Source organism: Thunnus maccoyii, chromosome 19, assembly GCF_910596095.1.
Source record: "Thunnus maccoyii chromosome 19, fThuMac1.1, whole genome shotgun sequence".
Classification (NCBI taxonomy): domain Eukaryota; kingdom Metazoa; phylum Chordata; class Actinopteri; order Scombriformes; family Scombridae; genus Thunnus; species Thunnus maccoyii.
Genome location: NC_056551.1, coordinates 16,245,931 through 16,273,883, shown reverse-complemented (window position 1 = coordinate 16,273,883; position 27,953 = coordinate 16,245,931). Strand labels below are relative to the sequence as shown.

Genomic DNA, 27,953 nt, shown 5'->3' with positions numbered 1-27,953 from the left:
GCCTGTGAACATAATGAGCCCTTGATCCCACAGACACCCCATTCAATGGACCCACAGACACCCACCCACCCACCCACCCCACTAAGTCCCTCCCACTACAGAACCCCCATCAGGACTGCCTGAGAACAGCAGCAGCAAGCCTCAAATCTGGGCTGATGAATATCTCCGCCTTTCAGCGAAGAGAACACCTCTCACACACCGAAACTTATTTTCAATGTCTTTCAGAAGATTCAGTATGGTTGCTTGTTATCGCCACCCCTTCTAACCACTCCTCTCACATATACGAGTCCCATCAGTCCAATATGTACATCTAGGTGCCACTATCAGAGAGGCAAGAGGTGACGAGTTGGACTCAATCCTGCCTACAACTCATCCTTCTCATCTTGCTCACTGTCGCCACCCTCAGGTGGGGGTCCGCCCGCACTGCCGTAAAGCTTGCTGATAATGGGTTGAACCACCTCCTCCAGCTCCTTCTTCTTGGCCTGGAAGTCTTCCAGCTCAGCATCTTGGTGTGACTCCATCCACTCGATTTTCTCCTCCACTGCCTTCTCAATGGCTTCCTTATCATCATCTGACAGCTTGCCACCGAGCTTCTCCTTGTCGCCGATCTGGTTCTTCAGAGAGTAGGCGTAGCTCTCCAGCTCATTGCGGGCGTCGATCCTCTCCTTCAGCTTCTTGTCCTCGTCAGCGAAGCGCTCAGCGTCGTTCACCATGCGCTCGATATCCTCAGGTGTCAGACGGTTCTGGTCGTTTGTGATTGTGATCTTGTTCTTGTTGCCTGTACCTTTGTCTTCAGCGGTGACACGCAGAATACCGTTGACGTCGATCTCGAAGGTGACCTCAATCTGTGGTACACCACGAGGGGCAGGTGGGATGCCAGTCAGGTCAAAGGTGCCCAGAAGATGGTTGTCTTTTGTCAGAGGACGCTCACCTAAAGAGAGTTAATAATTAAGCATCTGTCCATATACGAGAAAAGTGCAATTGATAAAATGTTTACAATCATTTTATGGCATGTTTGGCAGTTTTATACTGCAAGCTCTTACCTTCATAGACCTTGATGGTGACAGTAGGCTGGTTATCAGAGGCTGTAGAAAAGATCTGGGATTTCTTGGTGGGCACAACAGTGTTCCTGGGGATCAGCTTGGTCATTACTCCTCCAACGGTCTCAATACCAAGGGTCAGAGGGCACACATCCAGGAGAACCACATCACCTGCAACAGAGGAAAAACATTTAGTAACCGGGTCTGAGTCTGACCAAGTCTGTAAGCTCAGTTCAGTGGAACAGGTATTACATTGTGTCAGTGTGATGACTTACCAGTGTCCTCCTCTCCAGAAAGTACTCCAGCCTGCACAGCAGCTCCATATGCCACAGCCTCATCAGGGTTGATGCCCCTAGAGGGCTCTTTGCCATTGAAGAACTCCTTCACCAGCTGCTGGATTTTAGGGATACGGGTGGAGCCTCCAACCAGGACAATCTCATCAATGTCAGACTTCTTCAGGTCAGCATCTTCCAGCACCTTCTGTACAGGCTTCATGGTGGATCTGAACAGGTCCTGGACAAAGTAAAAGACATGATTAAAAAGCTTGTCAAACATTATGTCATATAAAGCCAGGTAGATTTTGGTTGTGCAAATGTCTGCATTTACATAACTGAACAGATAGGTTGGATAACTTACCATGTTGAGCTCTTCAAACTTGGCACGGGTCAGAGTCTCAGAGAAGTCTTCTCCCTCAAAGAAGGACTCGATCTCAATGCGGGCCTGGTGCTGTGCAGACAGAGCCCTCTTTGCCTTCTCAACCTCACGACGCAGCTTCTGCACGGCACGGTTGTCTTTGCGTACATCTTTGCCAGTCTTCTTCTTGTACAGCTTGATGAAGTGCTCCATGACGCGCTGGTCAAAGTCTTCACCTCCCAGATGAGTGTCACCGTTGGTGGCCACCACTTCAAACACACCGTTGTCAATGGTCAGGATGGAGACATCGAAGGTGCCACCACCAAGATCGAACACAAGGATGTTCTTCTCGCCGTCCCTCTTGTCCAAGCCATAAGCAATGGCAGCGGCAGTTCTAAAGAATAAAATAAAGTTTCAGTTTATTACAAGAAAATATTATAAGAGAATGGAAGAAGACAGTTTCACAATTATTTCAAATGACTGCAGATGATTAAATTTTCATTGGACACTTACGGCTCATTGATAATTCTCATAACATTCAGACCAGCGATGGTTCCAGCATCCTTAGTGGCCTGGCGCTGGGCATCATTGAAGTAGGCAGGGACAGTGACGACAGCATGAGTGACCTGAGGAAAAGAAAAGAAAATCATATTTAATTTTACATTATTAATTTAGGAGTGGTATATTATTCAGTGTATATCCTGTGATGTTTGTTTTTTTTTACCTTCTTGCCCAGGTAAGCTTCAGCAGTCTCCTTCATCTTAGTCAGCACCATGGCAGAGATCTCCTCAGGAGCAAATGTCTTCATCTGGCCACCACCAATGTCAACCTGGATATGGGGCTTGCTCTTCTTCTCAGTAACCTAAAGAGGAACAAGCATCAACATTATGTACCAAGTATGTCTCTCAAACATAACAACAATCTTTAGACCTTACAAATATTAACTCATCATCTAAAAAAGTGTCTCCAGTAGAAACTCACCTTGAAGGGCAGGTACTTGATGTCCTGTTGCACAGAGGAGTCACCCCAAGTGCGGCCAATCAATCTCTTAGCATCAAAGACTGTGTTCTCGGGGTTAGAGGTCAGCTGATTCTTGGCAGCATCACCAATCAGACGCTCACCCTCGCTGGTGAAGGCCACATATGATGGAGTGATGCGGTTACCCTGGTCATTGGCAATGATCTCCACACGGCCATTCTTGAACACTCCAACACTACAGGAAACAATGTAGAAATTTTACTTAAAAAAGGTGTCCTTGTGAGTGTTTTTTTAATTTTAAAGTTACATCATTACACTATCTTTTTCTTACCAGGAGTAGGTGGTCCCCAGGTCGATTCCTACCACAGTCCCCACATTCTCCTTCTTATCGTCGTCATCGGCAAACACGGTGCCGGCCACCAGCATTACAACCCACAACAGCTTCATCTTTCGTTGTTTTTCAGTCAGATCCACAGAAAGAAAAACCTGCGAAAATAAAAACAATGTAAAAACGTGGCCTCCAGTTTATGACGTGGACTTCCAAGTTAACATTCTGTAGCTACATGCTTGCTATCATTTAATGAGCTTCAGACCCAACTGATAGACAGGAAGTGTTGCCTTGGCCAATAAATTCTAGGAAAAATGTCAAACTTGTAAGGTTTGAACGAATTAGGGTAGAAAGGGTGGAGCACTGCTGCCTCTTCCGTTTCTTAACACCACTGACTAGATTTTTTTTTCACCCATCCGCCGGTAGCTAGCTAACCACGTTAGCGTGCCCAGCAGACATGCGAGTGAAAATACCTTCTTATGATAAATATCTGAACATATGTTGTTTCATTTCATATATATATTGCAATTACAATGCATGCCCAGCTGAAAAAAGCTGTGGTAAACTTCGGGTCAAAAACGTTACATCACTATCGTCAACCGTTAGCTTAGCTGTCTTAAATTCAGTGTTGCAGAAAATTACGTTACATTATCAAACGTTGCCGAAATACTATATTCACAACAGTGTTTATACATACCTTAATCGCAGTTTTGTCAATTAATGAACGGCCTTGACGTTGCCTCAACTGGTACAAGCCTCTCGTGGCAAAGTGTGTCTCTCTTTTTTTGTCTGTTCTATACTCTTTCTTCTGTGAAATGATGTTGAATGAACTGTGCTCTCCATATATAAGCCGTCACTTCTTTCCCGTCGTGGAGGCCCGCGATTGGCTGAGCGGCTGTTCGTTGGAACGCGCTGATTGGTTTCATCCGGCACGCTGGCCGTCGCTGATTTGCACACATCGGGTTCAGACGACGTCACGACTCTTGCCTACTGTGCCGACGCCGATTGGCTGTCTGTCAAGCGGCCTCATGGACACGGTTGGTGCGACGACACGCCACTCTAATGGCCGGGGAAGGGTGCATCTTCACATTTCGTACATTTTGAATTAGTGCTGGGTTTTTTTTAATAATGCCCCCACCTGAATTGGATTTACATTCTTTCTCATGATGCTGTTTTTTCAAAGTGTGTGACTGTGTGGATAGTGTGTCGGTATCATGAATAAATGATGACTCACTACTATGACTAAGAAATGTAGCCTTCTGTGTGTAATATGCGAGTAAATAACTTGACAGCACCTTACATCAACTGAAGTGGATTATCTGGATGTTTCATCAGTGAATACCCACACTCGTGGCCCAATTATGGCTTAACACATCCACCTTTAAATGCAAATAGTCTGCAATAATCTGACTATTATTGGTTTAACATGGGGACACTCCAGCCTGCTGTTTCTGTGATAACATTTTTAATCACAGATGTACTTGATTATTCTGTACACTGTAGGCCAAGCACTGTACAGCACACATCAAACAAAACCACATGCAATTAATTCTCTTACACAGTCCCTTATCCTAAAAGTCTAAATAGGTCAAGGTTAGGTAACTAGTTGCCAAAGCCATATTTCAGTCAATACTGCCCTTTTTAGATGTGTCAACTAATGCCAGACTGTAAATGGGATATTTCAGAAATAAATACAAGGAAGATAGTGTAAATCTACCAATGAGGTGAGTTAATTCACTTGATTCCAAAACAAATCAGCTTGTTTCAAGAGTTTTTTCCAATATCAAGGATCATTTTATACTAATGCAGTGATTTCCTTTATTCTGTCTTGAATCCAAATACTCACTAATTTCTAGATCATACCTGTTTCAGGATTATCTATAACAGAGTAATACCAACAGTAATCTCTAGAAAATTCCTGAAACAGCAGGTTTTTATTTCAGAAAATATCCAGAAATAGGGTTTCAGTCTTGAGACAAGTCACAATAAGGCAGATCACTGCATTAGTATCAAGAAAATGACTCTTGATTCTAGACAATTCTTGAACAAACAACAAATTCACATGTTCTTACCCTTTTTATTTTTCCTTGTTCTTTTTAGGGCTCAATAACAGAGTTAAAAGGCAAAATGGATGTTTTGCAGTGCACACATTATTTAACACAATACACAGTAACGCAGTTTAGTCAGACTAAATGTTTCACTTTCTTTTAAGAATAAACACATTTTTGTTTAACAGCACTTTATATCCTTTATGAATTCAAATTATTTAAATGACCTCACCCTGCTCGACTTAGTTCTAATGACTAACCTGAGGTGGTCTTTAAATGAATGATTTTGCTCTATAATAAAGTTTTACTATTAAAAGCTTGACGTATTCTTTAATTACTGATCACTTTTAATCACTGAAAGAATATTGTATTGATTTGATTTTCTACAATGAGACATGAGACTTGACACTGATAACACGTCCCTGTCCAGAGAGAGCAGTGGATCATGGCAGATCTGGAAATTCAGAAACTGATTCAGCTCAAGTATATTTCTTGTTCAGTATTTTGACTTCCTGAATTGGCATTGCAATGAAGTAGTTGGATAGTAATCAAGCTGCTTTCTTTTTTTTCTCTTTCATTATTCCTTCATCCAAAGTAGGAGGGACTGTGACGCTGTTGGCTGAATGCTGGAGGAAGTGAGACAGATCAGAGGCAGACAGTGTGACAGACAGACATATTACAATCAACCTTATCCCTACTTTTCATTTGAATGTCCGCAGTCTTTTATATTTTACTATCACCAGTATTTGTGTGTGTGTGTGTGTGTGTGTGTGTGTGTGTGTGTGTGTGTGTGTGTGTGTGTGTGTGTGTGTATTTGTTTTTACATTGTACATTGAGACTGCAATCTCCAACTCAAAGACTTCTCCATGGTCTTTGTTGTAACTACTAGAACTAACTAACTCTTTTCTGACATATTTTCCATGAACAAAGACAAAGATTTTGCATAGATTCTTCTCTCATAATTGGCATGGATGTTTGTGTTGGTTAAATCCTGGGAGCAGATGTGCTTTTCAAAGAAAAAAATCTGGTTCTCTGATTAACCATATCTGTTAGATACCTTATCAAAAACTGGTAACTGTGGCTGTGTGAATGTATGGAGCTAAAAGATATCACTTCATTGAATGTTCATTGATCTGAGATTTCTTTTATTTCAATACCTGCAGGTTTATACTTACAAACTATTGAAAATATCAACAGTTTCATTGTTAATTTTCACTTTTTCCTTATAAGTAAGACTGATTCAAGAAAAACACCATAAGTGAGAATGCCAAAATGTTTCTCCACTAATCTGCATTTATACACATATTACAACAAGCAAACTGAAAAGAGAATTAATCAATTTTAAATAAACACCATTAAGGTCCACCTGTACTTTATCAACTGTATGTTTTTATTAGTTCCAAAAATTAGCAAGCCTATTATTTAATGTTTATTTGTATAGGAACAAGTATGACTTTATGACACAGCCAGTGGTTCTCAAAGTGGGGTGTGGAGACTCCCAGGGGCCCTTGGAGGGGTTCCAGGGAGTCCCCAGCTAAAAGGGGAATAATTTATTTTCACTATAGTTCCATCCGTAAGTAACACAATGACAGAATGTATCACAATTTTGGTCATGGGTTTCATACACATTTTGTAATAAAACATCTAAAAGCAAAAATCTTATCAGATGGGGGACCCTGGGACAAAATCTTATCAAATAGGGTTCCATGATCTAATTTGTGTCAGTTTAGGGGTCCTTGACATGAAAAAGTTTGAGAGCCACTGGCCTAAGCTAGTTTGCAATGCCAGTCCCTAGATGCGCTTTTAAAATACAAAAAACTTAACAGTAAAATACATATGAAACTGCACAAGACTCAACAATACACACATATTATATATTTATATGAATACACACTTGAGCATGACATGTTAGGCTGAACAACACAAATTATAAATTCATTCATAAGAGAAAAAAAAGAACAAAATCATATCACAATGTGATAAATTTTGTTTTAAACATTGGTTACAGTATCCCCCACCTACAGTTCACTCTGAATATCATATTAATAACAATTACATATTTTTTAAAAACATATTACTTATTTAAATGTAATAAGCAGGGTTTGTATCAACTAATTTTTGATATATACAGAGCTGGAGCTCTGCGCCCCCTGCCGGCGGAGACACTGGCAGACACCGAACTGATGACGTGGTTCGGTCGGTTGACCAGAGCAGCAGCAGGATGGCCGACCAGAGCAGGCAAATAAAACTCGCTGCAGCCAAGAAAAAGGTAAAGTATTTTGTAATTGACCCGGCTACATATCAGTGAAAGCACCGCTTCTTTTTTAGTCTCTGACGGGTTAATCTGCCGGTGTTTTGTATTGTTGTTTTTTTTATAAATTAATTTACGGAGCAGGGGTGTTGTCAATAACGTTACACGTCGACCGACCTCTGCGCTGTCGCTTGTCCCGCCTCTGTTGCTCCTCTCGAGGCTTCAATACGCAGGAGAGACCGGGGCTTCTTCTAGGCCTCGACTGATAGCATTAACTTTCCCAGATTATGTATACTATTTTTAGTTCTTCAAAGGCATCTATAGCATCACATGCCGCTTACTTAAGTCAAAGTGATGAACCTAACTTAGTGTGTTTGTCCGACGGTTTCATGTGTGTTTCTAGATAACGTTAAATGTGAATATTAGCAACCCTTAACGTGCTAACCAAGGCAAGTTAACGTTAGCAAACTGGCTAACTAATGAATAGTTAGCTATGTATTGGTGTAAATTATGCCACAGCCATTTGTCTTGTCTGCAGGATGGCTCAATAATCTTAGAAAATCGCTAACAAACAGGACTTTTAAAATAAACAATGTGGAAACATTGTAGCATAGTTAGCTGGATAGAATGACGGGGACTGTTTTGACAGCTGACACCCCTCTTCCCTGTCCTGCTGTGTGCTTTAGCTAGGTGTGTGTTAGGCTAGTCAGAGAGATGGCCTATCAGCTGTGAAATGTTAGCTTCAGGAAATGACTCGTCAGCATTTCTTTCTGCCCTCCAATCTTGTGTGGATGAGTGGTCGTGGTGATAACAATTGACACTTCGCTGCGATTCAACCCCAGTATTTTTTTTTAATAAAAATGGCAGTAGTCTCCCCGCAGACTTCCCTCTGGACCCCCACGACAGCTGTCAAAGGCCCCCCTCCAGTGGTTTGAGATGACTTGCTCTGAGCGATGTCACTAGTTGGTTGAATGTTGGGAACAAATATAGAGGCCCGCTGTTAGATCTGCAAGGAGTCGTGAGATTATTTTATTTTATGAAATAGGAAACAGATGATTTATTTTTCTGGATGTCAGCCATTGCTTGCTGCCCTCTTGAATACACATCTACTTTTTTCCTTCTCTCATGTGCTGCTCAGCTGAAGGAGTTTCAGCAGAAGAGCTCCCCTACTAGTGTAGGAGGAGAAAAGGGTGGAGGAGGAGGTGGTGGTGGTGGTGGAGGAGGAGCAGGGGCCAAGAAGAAGAGGAAGGTGAAGGTACTAAGCCAACATGATGCACAATCAACAGACAGAAACTCTCCAGTCATGAATGTAAGTCACTCCGACTCTTTCCATTTATTTGTCTGCCTGTCATTCTGCTTTGTTGCACAATTAACAGTCTGTCTGTATCCTTGCTACTCCTGGTTACTCAAACCCAGTGTGACCCTGCAAAATCAATGAAAGTTTCCAAAACATTTAAAAAAAAAAAAAAAAAAAAAAAACAGTGTTGTAGCATTAGAAACTCACTGTTATATTGGATGCTTACTATAGGCAGACAAAAGTTTATTCTTTGTGTACATGTTATGCACACACAGCCTGCAACACTTAACAACTGTTTCATAGTGTTTGCGGGCCGGTGCGCAGTATATACCTGATAACAGACATCCAGGTGCTTGTAGTGGCCTGCTTAGCCCTTGATCTCAAAATATTTCACCGGTTGTGACATGATACACATGAATTACTATCAAATTCGCAAATGCTTTCCTCCTTCTCATCAAACACACACACAGAGGCAGCGTTAACATCTATCTGCTGGCCAGGTGACAGGATGAAAGAAGTGTTTATCCAAGAATGGGATGTTGGACAGGAGACAGAGATAGTTTTGGCCCCTGACCATAACAGAGGTCATGGCCAGGTTGTAATTATGTAGCAGAAGTTATTTAATTAAATATGCTAAGAATTTCCAGCACACACGTGCATGGTAAAGTGGAAGCTATGGATTCATATGTGTTAAGTCACTAGAGTTTTGTCAGCTGTAATAAATGCGTTATGATAATGTGCATTTGAGAAATGCTCATCTTTATCAGCTGACCGTCAGTTTTACATATTGCTTTGTATCACATCAGCTACTATAACTTATTTTTAGGGAACTACATATTTGTAATCATAAAAACACAGACATGAATGATTGGCTTTTGAAATGTTGCCATCATGAGAGGCAGTCCTCTCTCCATTCTCTCTATTAATAGCTTCTTGTTTTATACTGTGTGCCCCTCTGATTTAAGGGACATGTACATGGATTGATCCATACCTGATTAATAATAATAATTAACAATTATCATTACAACAATGCCAAAATTATAATTTAGATGTGTTTGAATGAGAAATCATACTCGCGTAGGGTTAAAAACTCGGTTGAGGTGGTGTGTGAAAGAAAAAAATGTCAACCAATAACAGTCGCATGTCTGTTTGAGCCCATTGATACTTGCTACTAACTCGCTACTCATCACCGCTATTACATTTAAATATCAAGCACTATCTCCTTCTGTGTGAGGTTTTTAAAGCTCCTATAAGCAAATTGAGAGTGTCAGTGAGGACACACAGTGAAGCACGTGACTCCTGCACACAGCTTTCACACACACACATGGGCTGACATTCAGGTCAGTTTTCCACAGACCATGTCGGTCAGTAGTTTTCTAAGCCTGATTGGAATTCGGGCTCATCAGAGCTCGTGAGTTTGCTGCTGAGTCTGGCTGTTTGTTCTGATGCAATTTTTTTTTTCCTCCCCCCAAACATGATTTATTTTAGCGGAGCAAGACTGGGGTATGTTCATGTAGTGTGAAGCAGGATGAGACATCTGAGAAATCTGAGTGTGATGCTGACAACAGTAATTCAGCTTAGGGGTCAGAGCAGAGGAGACATTTTAGAAAAATGGCCACTCAGGAAGATAATTAATGTTTTTAAGATTCCAGTTTTCACTTGATTTACCTCTTATTGAGGTAACCTCTAATGATTTTTAGTTTCTTTAGAGTTTAAGGCAGAGGATACTGTTGATAAATAGAGAAATAATTACTGAGTTGGTGCAGGTTATCATAGCAAGAGGATATGTGAACAAGCTTAGTGTGTTAGGTTGTAGGGCTGACTGTAGAGCAAAGTGCAGCACTGGTCTTGAGCTCATATTCAAATGTAAATGTTTAAATGAGACATTTTTTTATTCGGATGCAGCCAATATTTACCCAACCTCTCGGACCGTGCATACTAGCCTCAGTGTTTCCTCGTTCCACACCCTCCTCACTTCTAGACCTCTTCCCTCTTAGATTTCTTGTAGGAGCTACTTCTCTGTGCTTGTTTGTCTGTATTCTCGTTTCACTTTCTGAATTGTTCTCTCCCCATCCGCACCTCTTTTACCACTCCACTCTTGATTCTTCTTTCCTGTAGTTTGACAGTATTCTGAAAGCATTTAGCCAAAGCAATGGAGTAGTCCTACCTCCATATGGCAACAGTCAGGTGAGCTTCTGTCTCTCTCGCTTTCCTTTCTTTGTTTCTTCTCTGCTTGTTTGTTTTTTTTTTAAGTTCTGTCTTCCTCTCTGTCTCTGCATCCTGCCGCTGTAAATAGCCTCATGCGCCTCATGTGGTATTTAATATTGAACCAATTCTTACTGCCCTCGTACACCAAGTGCACTTATTCTTTCTGTTACATAGACCAAAAAAGCATGGGACAAATTTGAGTTAAAATTCTTGCATTGGCGCTGTGCTTTTTTAAAGCCATGTCAAGAGAGTGCATTAATGGTTGAGAAAAGTGGATCGTGCAGTTGTTTCTCTGACTTCATACCAGTGTTGCACAGTGGGTGGCATGAGTCTCAGTAGTTGCATGGCTGTGATATCTGCACCAGGGTGCATCATGCAGGCATGCATCTGGAAAAACAAGAAACATTATGTGTGTGTTTTGCTTCTCAGCTATATCGTCATCGCTACTTTTGCGTTGTTCTTAGTGTGTTATTTACACGCACTCTTAAGAGTGTTATTACAGATTATCGCTCGCATTAAGGTCAAAGTCAGAGTAAGTATAACTCAAGTAACTGAGAGGGGTTATTTGTCAGTAATTCAAATTACTGTTGGCATTTAGATGGCATAGTGTGATTTTTTTTTCAGCGCTTTCATTCTGCAAAATGTGAAAAAATTGGGGCAGCAACAGCAAAATAGCTTTCTTGCTACAGCTATCACCACAAGTAACAGCTTGCATTAAAGCACCGCGTAAGCTGTTTAACACAAAAATAAACGCAAACAAAGCCCCTCCGTTTTCTTATTACATTCCTGTGTCCTCTTAACCTGTGAGCTATCATACATTCATGTGGACATTTAAATGTCAAACTATAACCTTAAACCAAGTCAGTACAGGAACCAGTTTATTTCACTGCATGTAAACACATGTAACTTTTGAAACATTGCGGTCTTTCTTTTGCTCTTTCATCATAACTGCTCTTTTTCTTGGCATTAAACCAGCGTGTGCATTTTTTTGTGTGTATGTGTCGCCTCAGACCTTCGCTGACATGAAGGCCGTGGGGTCTTCAGTTGCCCAGCTACAGGAGGACCCAAAGGGGGAGCCTGGTCGCAGCTCACCTGTGTCTAATCCCGCTAGCTCTAATACTGCTACTAACTCTGCATCTGTCAGTCACAACACTGACCTGCAGGTGTGTTTTTCTCTCGCTTGTGTCTGTCATGCTCACTCCTGTGTCAGCGTCTAAGATTATATAAGTCATATAAGTCGATCTCCAGTTGCTGCATTTGTACTAATATATATGTGATGAAAATAGATTCAGCACATCCCTGATTTTTTTTTTTTTTTTTTTTTTGGTTTATGGCAATTAACGTGCTCTGTCGTCATGCAAATTCCTTTTTATAAAATGTGTTTACTGTATTTTCTGTCTTCCTTTTCTATCTATCTATCTCTTACTGTGACTCTCTTCCTCTTTCGATCTGTCATTTTGTCTGCAGGACTACCCTGACACCAATGGCGATGAGAGTTTAACAGAGGAAAATAGGTGGGTTACCTTATTACTCACTGCCGCTCAGACCCCATGTATTTATATGAAATCATACACCACCCAAAGATAATATACATACATATGCCAAAATTTAGCTCTAATACAGCTTAGATTTGATTGTTTTTCCCAGTGCGATATGTCTAGAATTTTGAGATAAAGATTCATTGCACAGATTGCAGTCGTAATAATGACCAACCTGTTTATGTCCGTCCATGTGTATTTACGTGCGTGTTATCCCGCAGACCACTGTCTTCCACAGAGAGCCTGCGACAGCTCTCGCAGCAACTGAACGGCCTGGTCTCCGAGGTAAGATGTTGCACCCATCAATGTCATCCCATCTTTCTCTCACACACACAAGCGTTTCTTTGTCATAAGGTGTTAGACTTTTAACAATAACACACGGCCACAGATGTGCAATCTCAACGAGGGTGTGTTGCATCTATTCTTGGCAGGAATGCACTGAAAGCATTTTCAGATTTGCCAGTTGTTCCCAATGGCCTCAAGCATACTTGACAACATCAACTTGTGCAACAGACCAGCTTGATAGACAGTACCAGTCAAAAGTTTGGACACACTTTCTCTTTGACGTGAACGGGAAGGTATTTCCCAACTTATGAGTGATACTACATCTACTCAAGACTTGGTTCTAATTTTGCACTCAGTAGCCAAACAGGAAGTGAGGTTTTTGTCGTGTTTGAGACACAGTTAAAATGCAGTGATGAGTAAAGATCAGTATCTCACTGATCTGATAGCAGCTCATATGTAAATATAATAGCAGACTGGTTTGTGTTAATCTAAAGAAAATGTTACGGTATTGTTGACCCACATTTTGATAAAATACAAGTGTTACCACTGCTCACTAAACAAATTTCCCATCTGCAATGCATCCAGTAAATTTCAGTGGGTGTGTATATAAAGTTGAATCATTTTCTGTGTTGGGAGTGCATTAACGCGCGTGCCTGTGTCATTTCAGTCATCCACAGCGTATGTGAACGGGGACAGTGCACCTTCTGTCAGTGAGGGAGAACTGGAGGTAAGATGGTAATCTAATACTCTAATGATCTGGCAACTGAAGGCTTGTTTATGAAATTTTTGAAACCAAAGTTAGAAGTCAGTCAAGTCATACATTAGTCCGTCCATACCATGTGATTTACAGTAGAGCAGCAGACACAATCTGAGGCACATTTCTCCGCAGTATACTAGGACGACTTCTCAGCATGGAAGTATTTTGTCACGTAACGCTGACATATAAAGTTGAACTCAGAGTTGCTTTTCTCTGGCAGCGCTTTATTATTTGTCATAGGATACTGTGCTGTCTGAAATAGTAAGCCTCATGTTTTCAGCACTGCCAATGTAATCTACCCAAAACTCACTGTGACTCTTTGTGTGAGGGTGACCTTTTGGTTTTGTGTTATTTAATTAACCACACAAAGAACACCAAGTGAGCCCAAAGCCTAAACTTATCATAATGTGATACGACATTGAGGTGTTTTTAAAATGTATCATAATTAATAGTTATGTCTCAGATTGTATTAAAATTTATAGAAGAAATGAATGTCTGGCTGGTTTGGTGGGTGATTGATACAGTATTTGAATGAATGGAAGCATGGATGTCTGAAAAAGATAAATCAGATTAATAAGATTAAATATCACAACGTAACAAAACTCAAAAAGAATTTTGGCAGTTTATAAATGAGTATCATCCTGTATATTACTGTGTTAAGTGGTCTGTCTGGTGAAGCCTGTAGGAGAGGTGCAGAAATACGCTGTTGTGTCCCTTTGCACCGTGTAATATTATTTTAATGACCACACCGTGGGATGACTCTTAGATCAGCACATTAACTGCAACTTGGAAGCCCTCAGCACTGGGCAGGGACTTCATGTGACAGTCTGGAGAAAATGAGGTCATGTGGTACCCGTCCACATTTTGCAAATGATACTAGATCATTATGAAGACCCATCTATCTTTCAGCTGGCTCCATTAATCAGTAAAACAATCATCACATGTTTTTAATTATTTGCTTTACGTCTCACTATTGAAAGCACATTTTTGCACTACTTAAGATGCTATCGTTTGTCTCCATGTTAATGATTCACATTTGATTTTTTTCCCCCTCCTCTCATGTGTCTTTGTCTTTTACCACTACACTTTATCCCTCTCTTCTTATGTTTTTTATTTGATTTGATTTTTTTCCCTTTTCCGGATGCATGTTTGCACGTAATAGAGTCGGAACCAGGAGCTGGCTGCCGCCCTGGAGTCCACCAACCTAACAAACTCTCAGCTCAATACCAAGCTAGACCAGCTGGTAAGAAGCTGTTTATGTATGTGTGTGTGTGTGTGTACTTGTGTGTGCACGTCAGTGTGATTGGAGTTACCCCTCTCCAGCCATCCCACAATTACCACACCAGTGCACGTACTGTACGCATTCAGCATGTCATCACACACTTGAGGAAGTCATGCAGGGTTTTCATGTTATTTATGTATCTTTCACTTAGGATGACTAAAAATGCATTTCTACAAAGTATAAAGCAGCATAAACAACTGTTGTATAAGGTGTATAAGTATACTGTACTGCAATAAACTCAAAGCCTAAAAACAAAATCTTAATATGATATAGTAAACCAACAGAATGGGTTAATTATTTCACTACTTTGCGCTGTCCCTGTCGCTGTCCCTGTCCTGTCCTTTCCTGTCTGGCATGCACATGTGGTCTTTTTTACCAGAGGTTTGGTTATGTTTTATCAGGCTAGGGTAGAATTGTGTAACACTACTGGAGTGACAAATTAAATGTTGACCTTTCCCTGACTTAAATTTATATCCTGTTGGTCTGGCAGGCACAGCAAACTCAGGAGCTCACAGATCAACTACAAAAGGTAAACAGTTTTTTGTTTTTTTCCCTCTCTGTCAGCTGGTCTTCCGTGTTCATCTCCATTTTGTTCCAGTCTGCTGAATTTTCACTTCCTTCCTGGTTATTCATGAATTTCGTATTTTTAATTCCTTCAGGAGCGAAAAGAATTTGAACAGAGATTTTCAAAAGAGCAAGGAGCCATGCGGGAGCAATTACAGGTAAATGCTCATACCCCAAAACACACAAAACACATGCATTTTAACTTTTCTGAAGCAGTTTCATGACAGGAAAAAAAACAGGTAGATGGCCTCAATGTACTGCCATGTAATGTATGAATATTTAATGTCGGAGTTCCTGGTGTCTGGTATAAAATTGATAGAAATTTCTTTCAAGAACACATCTACCCCATTCCTCATCCTCACCCTAACAAGCATTTGTTATAACTATGTAGTCTGCCAAGCACAGCTGAAGCACTGAGTATAATTGTTCTGTAAAGAGTTGCAGTTAGTTTGTGTTGTGATTAAATGAGAGACTAGATGTCAAATCAGTTGACAATAGCTAGTTGCTTTAAAAGCTGGCTCTCTCTGTTTGTCTTCTCTCTCCAAAGGTTCACATCCAGACCATAGGTATACTGGTATCGGAGAAATCAGAGCTACAAACAGCACTACAATACACACAACAGGCTGCACGACAGAAAACCGGTGGGTGTGTTTTATAATTTTTGGCGCATGAATGAATGAAAAACTTCCATCTTGGCAAGTCCTCACCCCTACAGCAGTTAGTTAACAGTTTGCGTGTGTCTGTGTGTGTGTGTGTGTGCGTCTAGTCGAGGCAGATGAACTGAATAACCGTCTGCAGGCAACAAAGCAGAGAGTGTCAGAGCTGGAGAGAACTCTTTCCACTGTTTCGACACAGCAGAAACAGTTTGAGAAGGTAACAAGCATTGCAGTCATGACTCCCTCGTACACAGAATTCACTGAGATATTAGTAAGAAGATGCAATATATAACGGATGAGATAATTACTTTCATACAGTCATACACAAAACACATATACAAGCTTTTTCATTTCTGTTCTTTCATTTATTTCTGAGATATTTTATTAGATTCTTTAATTAAATTTGTCCCTTTTTTGTCTCCAGCACAACAAAGAGCTTGAAAAGGAGAGAGACAACCTGAGGCTAGAGGTGTTTAGACAAAAGTAAGTCACTTTATTCTAGCACGCACTAGGCAATGTATTTCAATAACATGTCCACAGCAGATGTTCTAATTTACTAAGAATCGCTTTGCCGTTAATGATGGTCATTAGAGTCCATCAAATTATATGCTTCGCAACAGATGATATGAGCAGGTCTCCCAAGTCCTATTAGAAGGTTAAAAATGATGAACGGTCTCTGCATATGTGTCGTATTTGCAGCAATGTGAGCGAGGAGTCGAAGCAGCAGAGCTCGGAGCTGTCGGAGCAGTTGAAGCTTAGTGTACAGGAGAACGGAGCGATGAGGCTGGAGCTGGAAGATCTTCGCAAGAGGCTGGAGATGGCTGACCTCATGTTGCAACAGGTAGTTCATACAAAAACTCATCTTTCTTTTACCAGTGATTGGACGTGGTGGGCCAACTCTATAGTCAATGTAATGTAATAATTTTGTGTGTGTATTACCTGCATTTCTCCATTTCTCTAATGGTTGTGTTTCTCTGTATTGGTCCAGTACTCCAGTCAGTCAGATCCCACCACTGCCAACCAGCAGGTCCAGTTACTGCTGGAAGAGAAGCAGCAGCTGGAGACACATAATCACCAGGTCTGTATACAAGGACCTTTGTCTTACAGTTATTTTATTATTTGCTGGTGTCCCCTACACTCTGTGATATTAGACTTTGATATTCATTTTTTCAATTATTTTAAACTTAATTAAGACTACTATAAAACGTATGTCTTAAAACCTTCCTCTTAATCTTTTATAACCAGAAAGTCTTGCTTTTGGTAGCAGCAGGCTTCTGAATTAAATCCTTGCAATGAAGCGAACATGCTAATACCGCTATTCCCTTTACGTTTGTGATGCTGTAGCTGATGGAGTCGATTGCCCAGCTAAAGACGGAGAGGGATTGCTATGCAGAGCAGATCCAGGAGGAGGGCCGTGTATGGAAGGACAAAACAGAACAGCTGCTAACACAGGTAAACTATATGGTAACATTAACAGAGAGACAACAGATGAAAACTTGTATGTTCCTTGTTGCTGTTTCTTCTATTTTGGCATCAAACAAATGAGTAATTGATTTGTGTCAATGTCTGTCTTGTAGGTGTCATTGGTCGCAGAGGAGAGAGACAGAAACATCAACCGAGTCCAAGAACTGGAGGCCAGCATCGCAGAGCTAAAAAATGCTGCAGGTAAGAGGTGCCCGCTGTCTTTCTCTAGTGCCTCTTCGTCTTCCTCACTACTTTTTTCTTCCTTGATATGAAGAACACCTTTAAAAAAATGGGCATCATCCAGCAATATTCCCTGGATTAAGGTGCTTCTCAAATTAAACTTCAGAAGAAAAAAAAGCCACTGATCCATTTGCAGCCTTTGATAGTGCAAACAGTTTGTTTACTAGTGTTCAACTAGTAATTAGTGCTGAAACATTTCTCTATTAAAGGCTATAAATCAATAAATATTCACATAGGAGTTTAAAAAGTTCAGCATCATCTCTTTCATCTCAGCATCAAAGCTTTGGTATACTGTATGAACTTTCCAAATACCGGGCACATACGAGCAACACAGCTACCGTACTCTCGTCTTTCTCTGTAGCAAGACTATCAAACTTGGTAACTTTCATCTGTCTTCTTCTCTTCCAGCGTTATTGTCCCAGGAGAAAGAGGCTCAGGGTGATGCAGAGGCTCAGTCCTCAGGGCCATCAGAGAGTGAGGTGGCTCTGCAGGAGGCACTCAACACTCTGCAACAGGAGAAAGACGCTCTTACTTCACAGTACCAGGCACAGGTTAGTATCACACTTACACACACTCGAACAATCCTGCTGTAACGTAATCACAAATGTCTTCATTTTTAAAAGATTATACAGGACACCAATTGAAATTTCTATAATCAGCCTGTGTAATATTTCCTCTAGCTGCGAGATAACGAGCAGCTGAGTCGCCTGTGCGCAGAGCAGGAGGCACGTCTGGGGGAGCTGGAGCGGCAGGTGGAGGTCCAAGCCCAGGAGGAAGAGGACCGCCGCCGGATGTTGGAGGATGTTCAGTCAGACAAAGCCACTATTAGCCGTGCTCTCACCCAGAACCGTACACTGAAGGACCAGCTGGCTGAGCTACAGAACGGTTTTGTCAAACTGGTGAGGCTGAAAACTCACTGTCCATCTGTCCTTTTTTTTTTTTTAATGACACATTTTGCAAGTGCTGTTATTTATTACTTTACGTTTCTTTTGTTTCCGTCCTTGCAGAAACAACTTCTTTTTCTTTTTCCCTCCCTAAATTAATTTTGTGGTTTTTATTCGTTTTGGATTTTTTTTATCTTCATGTCTTTTCATGTATTTTTGCTGATTGCATTAAGATTTGATTAATACCTCTGTGACTAAAATTTGAGTGCTCACAAGTTAAGTACATTTATTTCCAAGTATTACCTCAGAGGGTGGGAGACTGCTGCCTTTAAGCCAAAATTCCTCTTACTCCTTCATTCGCACAGACTAATGAGAACATGGAGCTGACCACTGCCATTCAGTCAGAGCAACATGTGAAAAAGGAGCTGGCTCGCAGGATGGGTGAACTTCAAGAAGAACTGCACAACTTCAAGGAACAGGTATGGTCTCTCGTACATCGCTCTCCAGTACATACAAAATGTATTGCTTCACGTCAAACATTTTCATGTTGCTGCTATCTATCAATTTTTCACATTTGCTGTCCTCACTATGCTGTCTCAAAATATATATGTGCAATTGTCTGTATTTTTTATTAATTTCTATGCATGCTGTAGCCATAATAGAATACAATAAGCTGTAAATGATAATATCATGTAGAAAAACGTATAGAGCTCTTTAAAACAGTTGTTTTCTGCATCCTCTTGGTATTAATTTCCCTCTTTGCTCTCTTGCCTCCAGCTGGAGCTGAAATGTACGGAGACTCAAGGTCTGATGGAGCAGAGGGACCAGGTAGTGGCCCACCTGCAGCAGTACTGTGCCGGCTACCAGGCTCTGGCCTCAGAAAGGGAACAGCTCCATCATCAGTATTTGCAGCAGAGCCAGCTCATGGACCGGCTGCAGCACGATGAAAGCCAGGGCCGCGTGCAGCTGGAGATCAGTCACAATCAGCTCAAACAAGCGCAGGTGTGTATTTCAGGAATAAGACCACATGACCGTTTGTGATACGTAAAAAAATGTAACCAGTCCTGTGGTATTTTAATAGAGTGCAGTAAACATCCACTTACAGACTAATAGAATATATACAGACTGATTTGAAGGGTTTGAAGTCATTACATACTAATATTATGCAAAAGTGAGCAGAAGTAGGTTAATCTTTAAAACGTGCAGTGTAACCTCACCTACTGTCACTGTCCCTTGATCTCTCTAAATTAACTTGTTTTGAATGACTCTCTGTCTCCCCCTACAGGACCATTTGGAGCAGTTAGTCAGAGACAACGAGCAGCTGAAGTCTGAGGTGAAGGAGCTGATCAGCAGCTCAGCTCTTGCCACACCACTCAGAGATCAAGGTAACATTTCTGTAGCGCTGTTATGTTGGTAATTTTTGCCCCAATGTTAATTAACTGTCTTGTCAAAGCGTCTTCGTGTTGTATATCTCTCTGTGACCTCCTTTTTGAAATTCATTGCCAAAGAAGTTCCCTTCACAGGCACTCAGCAGCATAACGGCTTTCTTTTTTCACATTGTTTCCTTTGAAAGATATGAAACAAAGTCCTAGAAAACTGTAGTCTTTCACAAGAAACAAGGACGCCGTGTCATTGATGCAAAGCGCCTGACAGCTCTAATAGCGGAGCTGCAGCAACAGCAGGCTCAGACCTGCAGTTTCAGTCTAACTAGTGCCACCTACAGGCAATGAAGGCAGTTTAGACCTGCAGATGTACACGTGCTGTCGTGCACCAGCTGCAGGCAAGGAAATAATATCAGCTGTCAGCTATCACCATGGGACCACTGACTTAAGAAATTGGAAACAATGTGTGTAGAAATTAATTATGAAGTTTATTATTCATTTTAATTTGTCATTATGTCATCCAGGAGATGGAGTGGAAAGCCAGTCCCTGCAAGAGAGCCCAAAGCAGTCCTTCTCCATAGTTATCCCAGAAGACTTTGAGAGCCAGAAAGAAATGGTGAGGAGGGTGATAAATGTGTTTCTTCAAAAACTAATAATGCAAATATGCTTTCTTTTCCTTTGGTTTGCTTTGTGTTTGTGCAAGTTCCAGTGCAAGTATTACAGTATGAATTAATTATTTTTGTTTGCGATGATGTGACAGTCAGCGGTAAATATTTGAAACTAATTTGTGAGATGAGTTTACACGAAGGTTTGGCATTACCCACCATCCTCACCACCACTCTCTGCCCCCTCTACAGGAGGAGTTTATCCGTGGAGCTTTGGCTCAGTTGGAGGCAGAGAGGGACGAGGCCAGGAGGCAACTGGAGGAGGAGCACAGGCTCCACATGGCAGCCCGGCACCAGGCTGCTGTGGCACTCCGCCTCGAGCCCCAACAGCACAGCCACAATCCTGTTCACGACCATCATCACGAGCACGATCACGAGCATGATCACGATCACGATCACACTCAGGGCCAACATAGTCACTGTGAACACAGTCACGAGCATTCAGGTGAGGAAAAACTAAATTTTTTTGGTTCATGTGCAAGTTCTTATGAATACTTTTAAGCCTGCGATGATGATGATGATGATTCTAATCTTGTATTATGTAGATGATGTATGTGGGGTGCATCATGTAAACCTCCTTCTCTTTCCCCAGAAGGAGGAGTACCAGTTGAAGTTCATCAGGCCCTACAGGCTGCCATGGAGAAGCTTCAGCAGCGTTTCACCTCCCTCATGCAAGAGAAAGCTGACCTGAAGGAGCGGGTGGAGGAGCTGGAGCATCGTTGTATCCAGCTGTCTGGAGAGACCGACACTATAGGTGTGACAGTGGGATATTTTTGTTGTGCATATGAATTGGTTTCTAAATTAGTTTTTTATGTATTATCTTAATTCCTTGTCAGAAAAGATAGAAAAACACTTCATTATCATACATCAACTTCTCTGTATGTCTTTCCAGGAGAGTATATTGCTCTGTACCAGAGTCAGCGGGCCATAATGAAGCAGAAACACCAGGAGAAGGAACAGTACATCAGCATGTTGGCTCAAGACAAGGAGGAGATGAAGGTATTGCAGAGAAACTGTTTTATTCAAAATATAAATGTAATGTAGTTGCATTAGATGTTTCTGTGGATGCATGTTTTTGCTCAGTTACCAACATTCATTCAGATTCATTAGAGACTAAAGGGATGATCGATCCTGACAGATGTCACATTGTTTATTTCCTCTTTTTCATCTCAAAAATCTTTTGTCATGACGATCCTAAATCTGAATCTGGCTTCATTTTTGACAGCTCAGATGTAAACTGACAGACTGCACTTGAAATTCACTGTCGCTGTGTGATTTCAGTAATTAAGTTAACCTCCAAAACATTGTGCAAAGTGAGGTTTAGATACTTTCTAGGACCACTGATTGCACTGTTGACAATCAGAAAAAAACTGAACTATTATTTTCAGATGGATGCATTTTATTTGAATATTTAAACTGGTTTAGAAATCAGTCAGTTCGTAGAAAGCACTTACGCACTGACCAACACATCCTAAACAATCATCTTTCCCACATGATAGAATGATTTCATGTTGCCAACAGTTGTCATGTTCAATAGAAGTTCCAACAGTAAAATGTTTTCCTCCCAAATGACCATTTTCCCGTCTGTGCCCCGGCTGTTCCATCCATCAGGCGAAGCTGGCAGAGCTGCAGGATCTGGTGATGAGGTTGGTGGCTGAGAGGAACGACTGGTACAACCGTTACACCGGAGCCGTAGCCGGTGCGGGCACAGTGAACCCTGACCTGCTTCCTGTCGGGGAGGATCACACTCACCCAGAGTATCACGTGCACACACACGCGGAGCTGAATGCTGTCAGTGGAGCAGGTAGGAATAACCGGGAGTATGTGTACTCACTACATGATCGATCACAAAAACAGTTACACACCGATATGTGTCCGGACGATGGTAAGAGGGTGAGTGTTTGCTCTCTTGAGCCATATGTACCTAACAGATTGAGTATCAAATCCTGCAAGATCTTCCATTAGTTTATTCTGTTTTATTGACTACATGAACATCAGACTACAGCATTTAACTTCATTAGCACAGCTAGAGTCAGAATAACTAGTGTAAGATACATCCTGATTAACAACACGCTACTGAAGATGAATGGACAAATTCTGCTTCTGCTTTCTGAAGAATAAAAGTCTTTTAAGACACGTCCTCTTTTATTTCAGTAATGTCACCATACTTGCTCTTCCTCTCTCTCTCCTGTGCAGAAGCCATGGAGGTCATTCCTCTATCAGAGCCCACCACAGACCCAGAAGCACTTTCGCTCCAGACGCTTTCACCCGGGTCAGGCCAGAGCGACTCCAAGCCTCTGGGGCCCAAGGAGGACGGCACAGCCCAGCAGATCATGCAGCTGCTCCAGGAGATCCAGAACCCCCAGGGAGCGCTGAGATCACCCCCCTTCCTCGGGGAAAACCCCTGCATCCCCTTCTTCTACCGGCCCGACGAACAGGACGAAGTCAAGATCCTGGTGGTGTGAGGCGTGGGTGCGACAGAGGCTGGTGTGTGTGTGTGTGTGTGTGTGTGTTTGTGTGCATGTGTGTTTGTGAGAGAGAGAGAGATCTTGGGCATGTCTTGAAGTATGGGGAAAATTAAAACACCACAGTTTACAATGTGTGTTGCTTATGAATCATATTTACAAACACTGCTCAAGATATTTGACTCCCCACAAACTGGTCACAGATAAGAGAAACTCTTTGACTCAGTTACATTTAAATGTCCCCCCCCCCCCTCCTCCCTTCCCTCCCTCCCATGTCCTGTGTGCTGGCACTAATGTGTGCATGGTTAAAAAGAAAGAGTAGTTTCTTTTTTGTTATTTTTTATGTTTTTTTTGTCTTTGATGCTCTTCCCAGAGAGGAGATAATCAGTGTTCCTAAACACAATCGGATTATTCCCCTTTCTGCAATTTTTAATCCCCATCTTCCCCCCCATCTCTTACACATAAGTGCAATACAGGGGCTATATATTATATATTTTGTCCCCTCGCTCATACAGTACTTAAAGAGCTGTCTGAAAATTAGCAGCTTGTTTATGTGCAACTTGATTTTTAGTGCAAATCTTTGTTTTTACACCATTCACTGTTCACATGCCAAAAAAAAAGAGCATCACGTTTGAATGTACTAACCCGAATATCGACCTGTATGTCTGCGTAACGTGGGGGAGAATTGACGATAGTGAAAGGGTTCAGCGAGAGGAAAGGAGGTTGGGTGACCCCAACTAAGAAATGCAGAGTGAGATGTAAGTTAGAGTTGAGACAATAAAGGAACTTCGTGCACGTAAAAAGCTTTTTTTTTTTAAACTGCGGGCGCTGTTCCGTTTCAAAGTCAAGAGCTCGCCAGTTGCATGAATAGGTTCAGGAAGACGGAAGCAGGTGTTGCAGATGGTACTGTTCCTAAAACTACCTTCTCTCTCTATTTTGTGTTTTTTTCCTCTCAACACTGAAAATAAGTCCTATGTGTGTGTACAGTCCAAAATGTTAATATATGTGAAGCGTTTGTGTTTGTCAGACATCCTGTTAGACTGAAACAAGTCACCACCATTATGGAACGGTGGTTTCTGACTTATAGAGGGGATAGATGCTATTTAAAGACCCCATGGAGGAAAAAAAAACTACTTTTAGTCGAAGTTATTACGGCATTATTTTTGGAGAAGGGCATCTTTTTCAAAGTGTAATTAAGATGAATGACATTTATTCTTTTAAAGCGCTTTGGGTGATTTCCTCATTGTTTCTGCAAGTTGTCCTCATTTATCTTTGCCGTTAGCATGTTAGATATTAAAGTGCGGTGACTTTAAGAGATTAAAGGCAGTGCAGGTTGTGTTAAGATCTCTTTTATCTGCGATCATAACTGGCATCCCTAAAATGTTTTTGCAACACTCGTCTTTAACTGAGCTCCAACTTCGGGTTTCATGGGGTCTTTAAGTTTCTAAATGATCGGACGCTATTAACAAGTTCTTTTCTGTTACGTTTAGCTCTACATATCAAAGATGAATTACTGCACATCCTTTATAACTGGACCGGCGGGTGTGTATGTGGTGTGTGTGCGTAGCCCAAACTGTTCCCTCTTCAGCCGAAGTTGCATCCGTTGTACTTTTTTTGTAGAGTTCTATCAGATTATATAAGTACGATTGCACTAAAACTGTACAAAGCTTCAGCTCTGTCCTCTCGGGCTGCTCGGACAGTGTTTCTACCACAGAGCCTCTAGCTTCTTTGGAGGAAACGAGGGGGATCCTATGAAGCCGTGCTGTTAAGCTGAGGGTCCCGTGTGAAGCAAATGAATTTAATTGAAAGTGTTTTGATGTGTGTGTGTGTGTGTGTGTGTGCGTGCGCGCGCGTGTGTGCAGTGTTGCACTCGGAGGATGGACGAGCTGTGTAAATATCAGAAGAAAGTGAAACGAATGAGATCGCTCAGTTGTAGAAGTCATGTTATTCCATGGGACCAATCAAAATTTGAGAAAATGAACACCTCTCTTCCCAAAACTACAGAACGAAACCAGTCAAAAATTGTTATGTCCCTCTTATTGGATAACAGCACGTGGGTACATCTACAGCTTTAGGAGAGAGATGCTCGAGTTCACAAATAGATTGGAGTTTAGAGCTCTTTCCCTCTATAACCAATAACCAGGAGCTACACTGTCACTGCTCAGTTTTTCCATTTCACAGCAAATCTCGGCAGAGGCCTCTGTTTATGTGAGAGTCTCTCCATGATTTGACAATGTAAAGACATCGGAGTCTCACTACCAGTCATACAAATATCCCATGGGCTACTTTTGGAGGTATTTTACCCTCTTAATTCAGATGAATTTTGAGATCCTGTCTGTTATGTTTATTTTGAGTTATAGGACACATTTAGTTAAATTATTCAATTGTACACATGATATTTATCGCGAAAAGCAACAAGACAGAAAGCATTAGTGCAGATTCTGTTGTTTTAAGCCTGTAATAGAAAATCAAAAGGTGATGAAGGTGTAAGGTATGTGGAGGCCGTATGTATTTGGTGTTGTTTACAGGTGAAGTAAACTGCGCTTTGTCTACCCAAAACTGCAGCATTGCAGTAACAGGTAGTTTTTGAATAAATTTACTCCATCATTCTTGATTTTAAAATTCCTCGCTTCTTAGCATTCTGTCACTTTTTAAGTTTCTTTGAAACATGCCACAAATTTTCTTTTTTTTGTTGTTTTTGATTCTGGGAGTGGTCCGACCAAGAGGTGAATATATAATAAAAAGATAAAAAACCCTTTTGTGTCATTTTGGGGCTTGTAAAATAAAATAAATAAAAAAAACATGATAAAATGATTTCCCACACTTTCTAATAATTCACTGTTAAATATGTAATGTGTGATTGAAACAAATAGCAATGAGAAAGCATTTATTGTCTTTACTGTAAAACAGGTGGTGTACATACTGTAACTGTGTAACATATTGTATATTCATTATGCCTGGTGTGTGGGGGAAAAAGCTGCTCTGCCGTGTTTGCTGGCAGTGTGGATCGTGTGTCTGTTAGTACAGAGACGGGGCGTCGGCGGTTACTGACTGGCTGTGGTTTAATACAAAGATTGACTAAAAAAAAAAATGAAAATATTCTATTTATTTGGAATAAGTTAGTATCTCAACTAATCAGTTTTAATGTAAAATAGAAGTGACTGGTGGATGGAAATGAAGAATCATTCAGAGAACTGATTTGTTCGAGGGCTGCTTCTGACAGGAGCTTTTTGATTTTTTTTTTCTCGAGTAATATTTTCTCCCCTTCTACTGAATAAAACTGATTGAGCAAGTTAGACGCATCGTGTCTGTGTTTCTTTATGATTTTGATACTTCAAAATGTTCTGCCCGAGACCCTGAAACTGAAGCAGCTGAACATAATTAAGTCATCATTAATGTTATTATGTACTTTTCACACTGGAAAATGTCAAAAACTTTTCAGTGAAAACAGAAAATTGCAATTATAATCACAAAAAAATACCAAACTTTTAAGAGATCATCTCACATTTGGCCTCTAAATTTTTGAGCCTCTCATTTATCTTTTCAAAAATATATTATCTCTTTTTTTTTTCTCTTTCTTCTTTGTCCGGTTTGGATTTCAAACCCATATTTATGCCGGAGAAATACCTGAAACGAAGAATTTAACCACATACTTCAATGTTTTGACTTCTTTTGGACACTTGGATTTTTTCGTACAGTCAAACTTATTTAGTTCTGAGACTAACAATCATTTTATTGTTGATTCATCTGCTGATTAATTTCTCAATTGTTTCATTTAAAATATAAGAAAATACCCATCAGAATTTCCTAAATGAACTTATTCAAGCTCCTTGTTTTGTTCGACCAACTGTTAAGAAAACCTTAAGAAATTCTATTTATATTTAGTCATAGAAGAAAACCAGTAAATATATGAATTTGAGAAGCTGGAACCAGTGAACTTTTGCCTAAAAAATTACTTAAATGATCATAATTATCATAATTATTGCCAGTTTATTTCTGTCCATTAACTAATAGATAAATTGTCTTATTATCGATTCACCTTTTCACATATTCTACAACATTTTAAACAAACATTATCACCTCTTGTGTAGATCAAATGACTTATCCTCCAACGGCCACAGGTTCAAATCAACAGCAGGACATTTCCAAGAAAAGCGTATACTCTGTATTGAGAATGCATTATTGTCATTACCGTACTTGCTCCAGACTCACCATGCAGTCACAATAGGCTTCTTAGTTCCTTTGTAGTTCTGTCAGGAAGACTTTCATTATTTATTAAAGACTCCCTCCATCCCTCCTTATTGTTCCTTCACTTAGATTTTTGAGCTTCACTGTGCACAATGATGTATGTACAGAGTTTGACACTTGAAGGCTGTTTTCACATTCATCTGCTGAAGGAGGAAAAGTTCCTCTGTGTTCATCTTAAATCTGAGTTTACGAGCATGATTTAGTGACATCACAACTGGTTTGGGAACCAATCATGGTCCAGTTTCAGCAAAGTAGGAGACATCTTGAGTCCAGCAGTTAAACTTTTGAAATTAAAAGAGTAGACATACTTTTAAGAGTTTTTAATACAGTTATTTAAAGGTAAATTAAACACTTTCTCTAACCATGAACAAAATTATACTTTGTACTGTATTTGTGATTATAAACGTATGACTCTAATTACTGATCCTTGCAAAAAGCTGTATTGAAATGCCCCACTTCTCCTCCCTGATCAGATCCAGTGTAGCTGCGGTGCTTAATGTTTACCGGACATAATGAGAAAAAGAAGACAAAGAGGAAACTCCTTTCAGTACGCTGCAGTTTTTAATGTGTTGACAAAGCACAGCAGTCCTGCAGGGTAAAGTCATCGTTCCATCCACAGCAGTTTGAACAAGATGCAGGACCCAGGTTTACTGCAGGAGTTCAAACATTCACACTGTCCCTCCCTGCTCTTCTACATACACACACACAGAGAGAGACATGAAAAACAAAAAACCCTCTCT

At 40.8% G+C, this 27,953-nt stretch overlaps 2 protein-coding genes across 5 annotated transcripts; one reads left to right on the top strand and one right to left on the bottom strand.

Moving 5' to 3' along the window:
* Positions 1-85: 85 nt before the first annotated feature.
* Positions 86-3,822, bottom strand: hspa5 (heat shock protein 5). Its single transcript, XM_042394709.1, has 9 exons — positions 3,677-3,822; positions 2,983-3,137; positions 2,655-2,886; positions 2,398-2,535; positions 2,187-2,299; positions 1,677-2,067; positions 1,316-1,553; positions 1,044-1,211; positions 86-931 (listed from the first exon to the last, which is right to left on the bottom strand). The coding sequence occupies exons 2-9, from the start codon at positions 3,096-3,098 to the stop codon at positions 363-365; spliced, it is 1,965 nt and encodes a 654-aa protein (XP_042250643.1). The 5' UTR covers positions 3,099-3,137; positions 3,677-3,822; the 3' UTR covers positions 86-362.
* A 3,375-nt stretch (positions 3,823-7,197) lies between these two features.
* golga2 (golgin A2) lies at positions 7,198-26,261 on the top strand. 4 transcript variants are annotated; one of them, XM_042395100.1, is made up of 27 exons: positions 7,198-7,296; positions 8,417-8,587; positions 11,794-11,946; positions 12,251-12,297; positions 12,543-12,606; positions 13,274-13,333; positions 14,526-14,606; positions 15,136-15,174; positions 15,305-15,367; positions 15,757-15,850; positions 15,976-16,082; positions 16,290-16,348; positions 16,565-16,706; positions 16,854-16,943; positions 17,210-17,317; positions 17,443-17,530; positions 17,978-18,120; positions 18,250-18,468; positions 18,819-18,932; positions 19,231-19,455; positions 19,739-19,838; positions 20,360-20,451; positions 20,693-20,945; positions 21,096-21,254; positions 21,393-21,499; positions 22,112-22,304; positions 22,697-26,261. In XM_042395100.1, the coding sequence occupies exons 1-27, from the start codon at positions 7,249-7,251 to the stop codon at positions 22,963-22,965; spliced, it is 3,288 nt and encodes a 1,095-aa protein (XP_042251034.1). In that variant the 5' UTR covers positions 7,198-7,248; the 3' UTR covers positions 22,966-26,261. The 4 variants fall into 4 exon arrangements, with proteins under 4 accessions (XP_042251034.1, XP_042251033.1, XP_042251035.1 ...); XM_042395099.1 differs by having other exon boundaries at positions 21,093-21,254; XM_042395103.1 differs by lacking the exon at positions 7,198-7,296 and adding an exon at positions 8,221-8,296 and having other exon boundaries at positions 21,093-21,254.
* Positions 26,262-27,953: the final 1,692 nt, after the last annotated feature.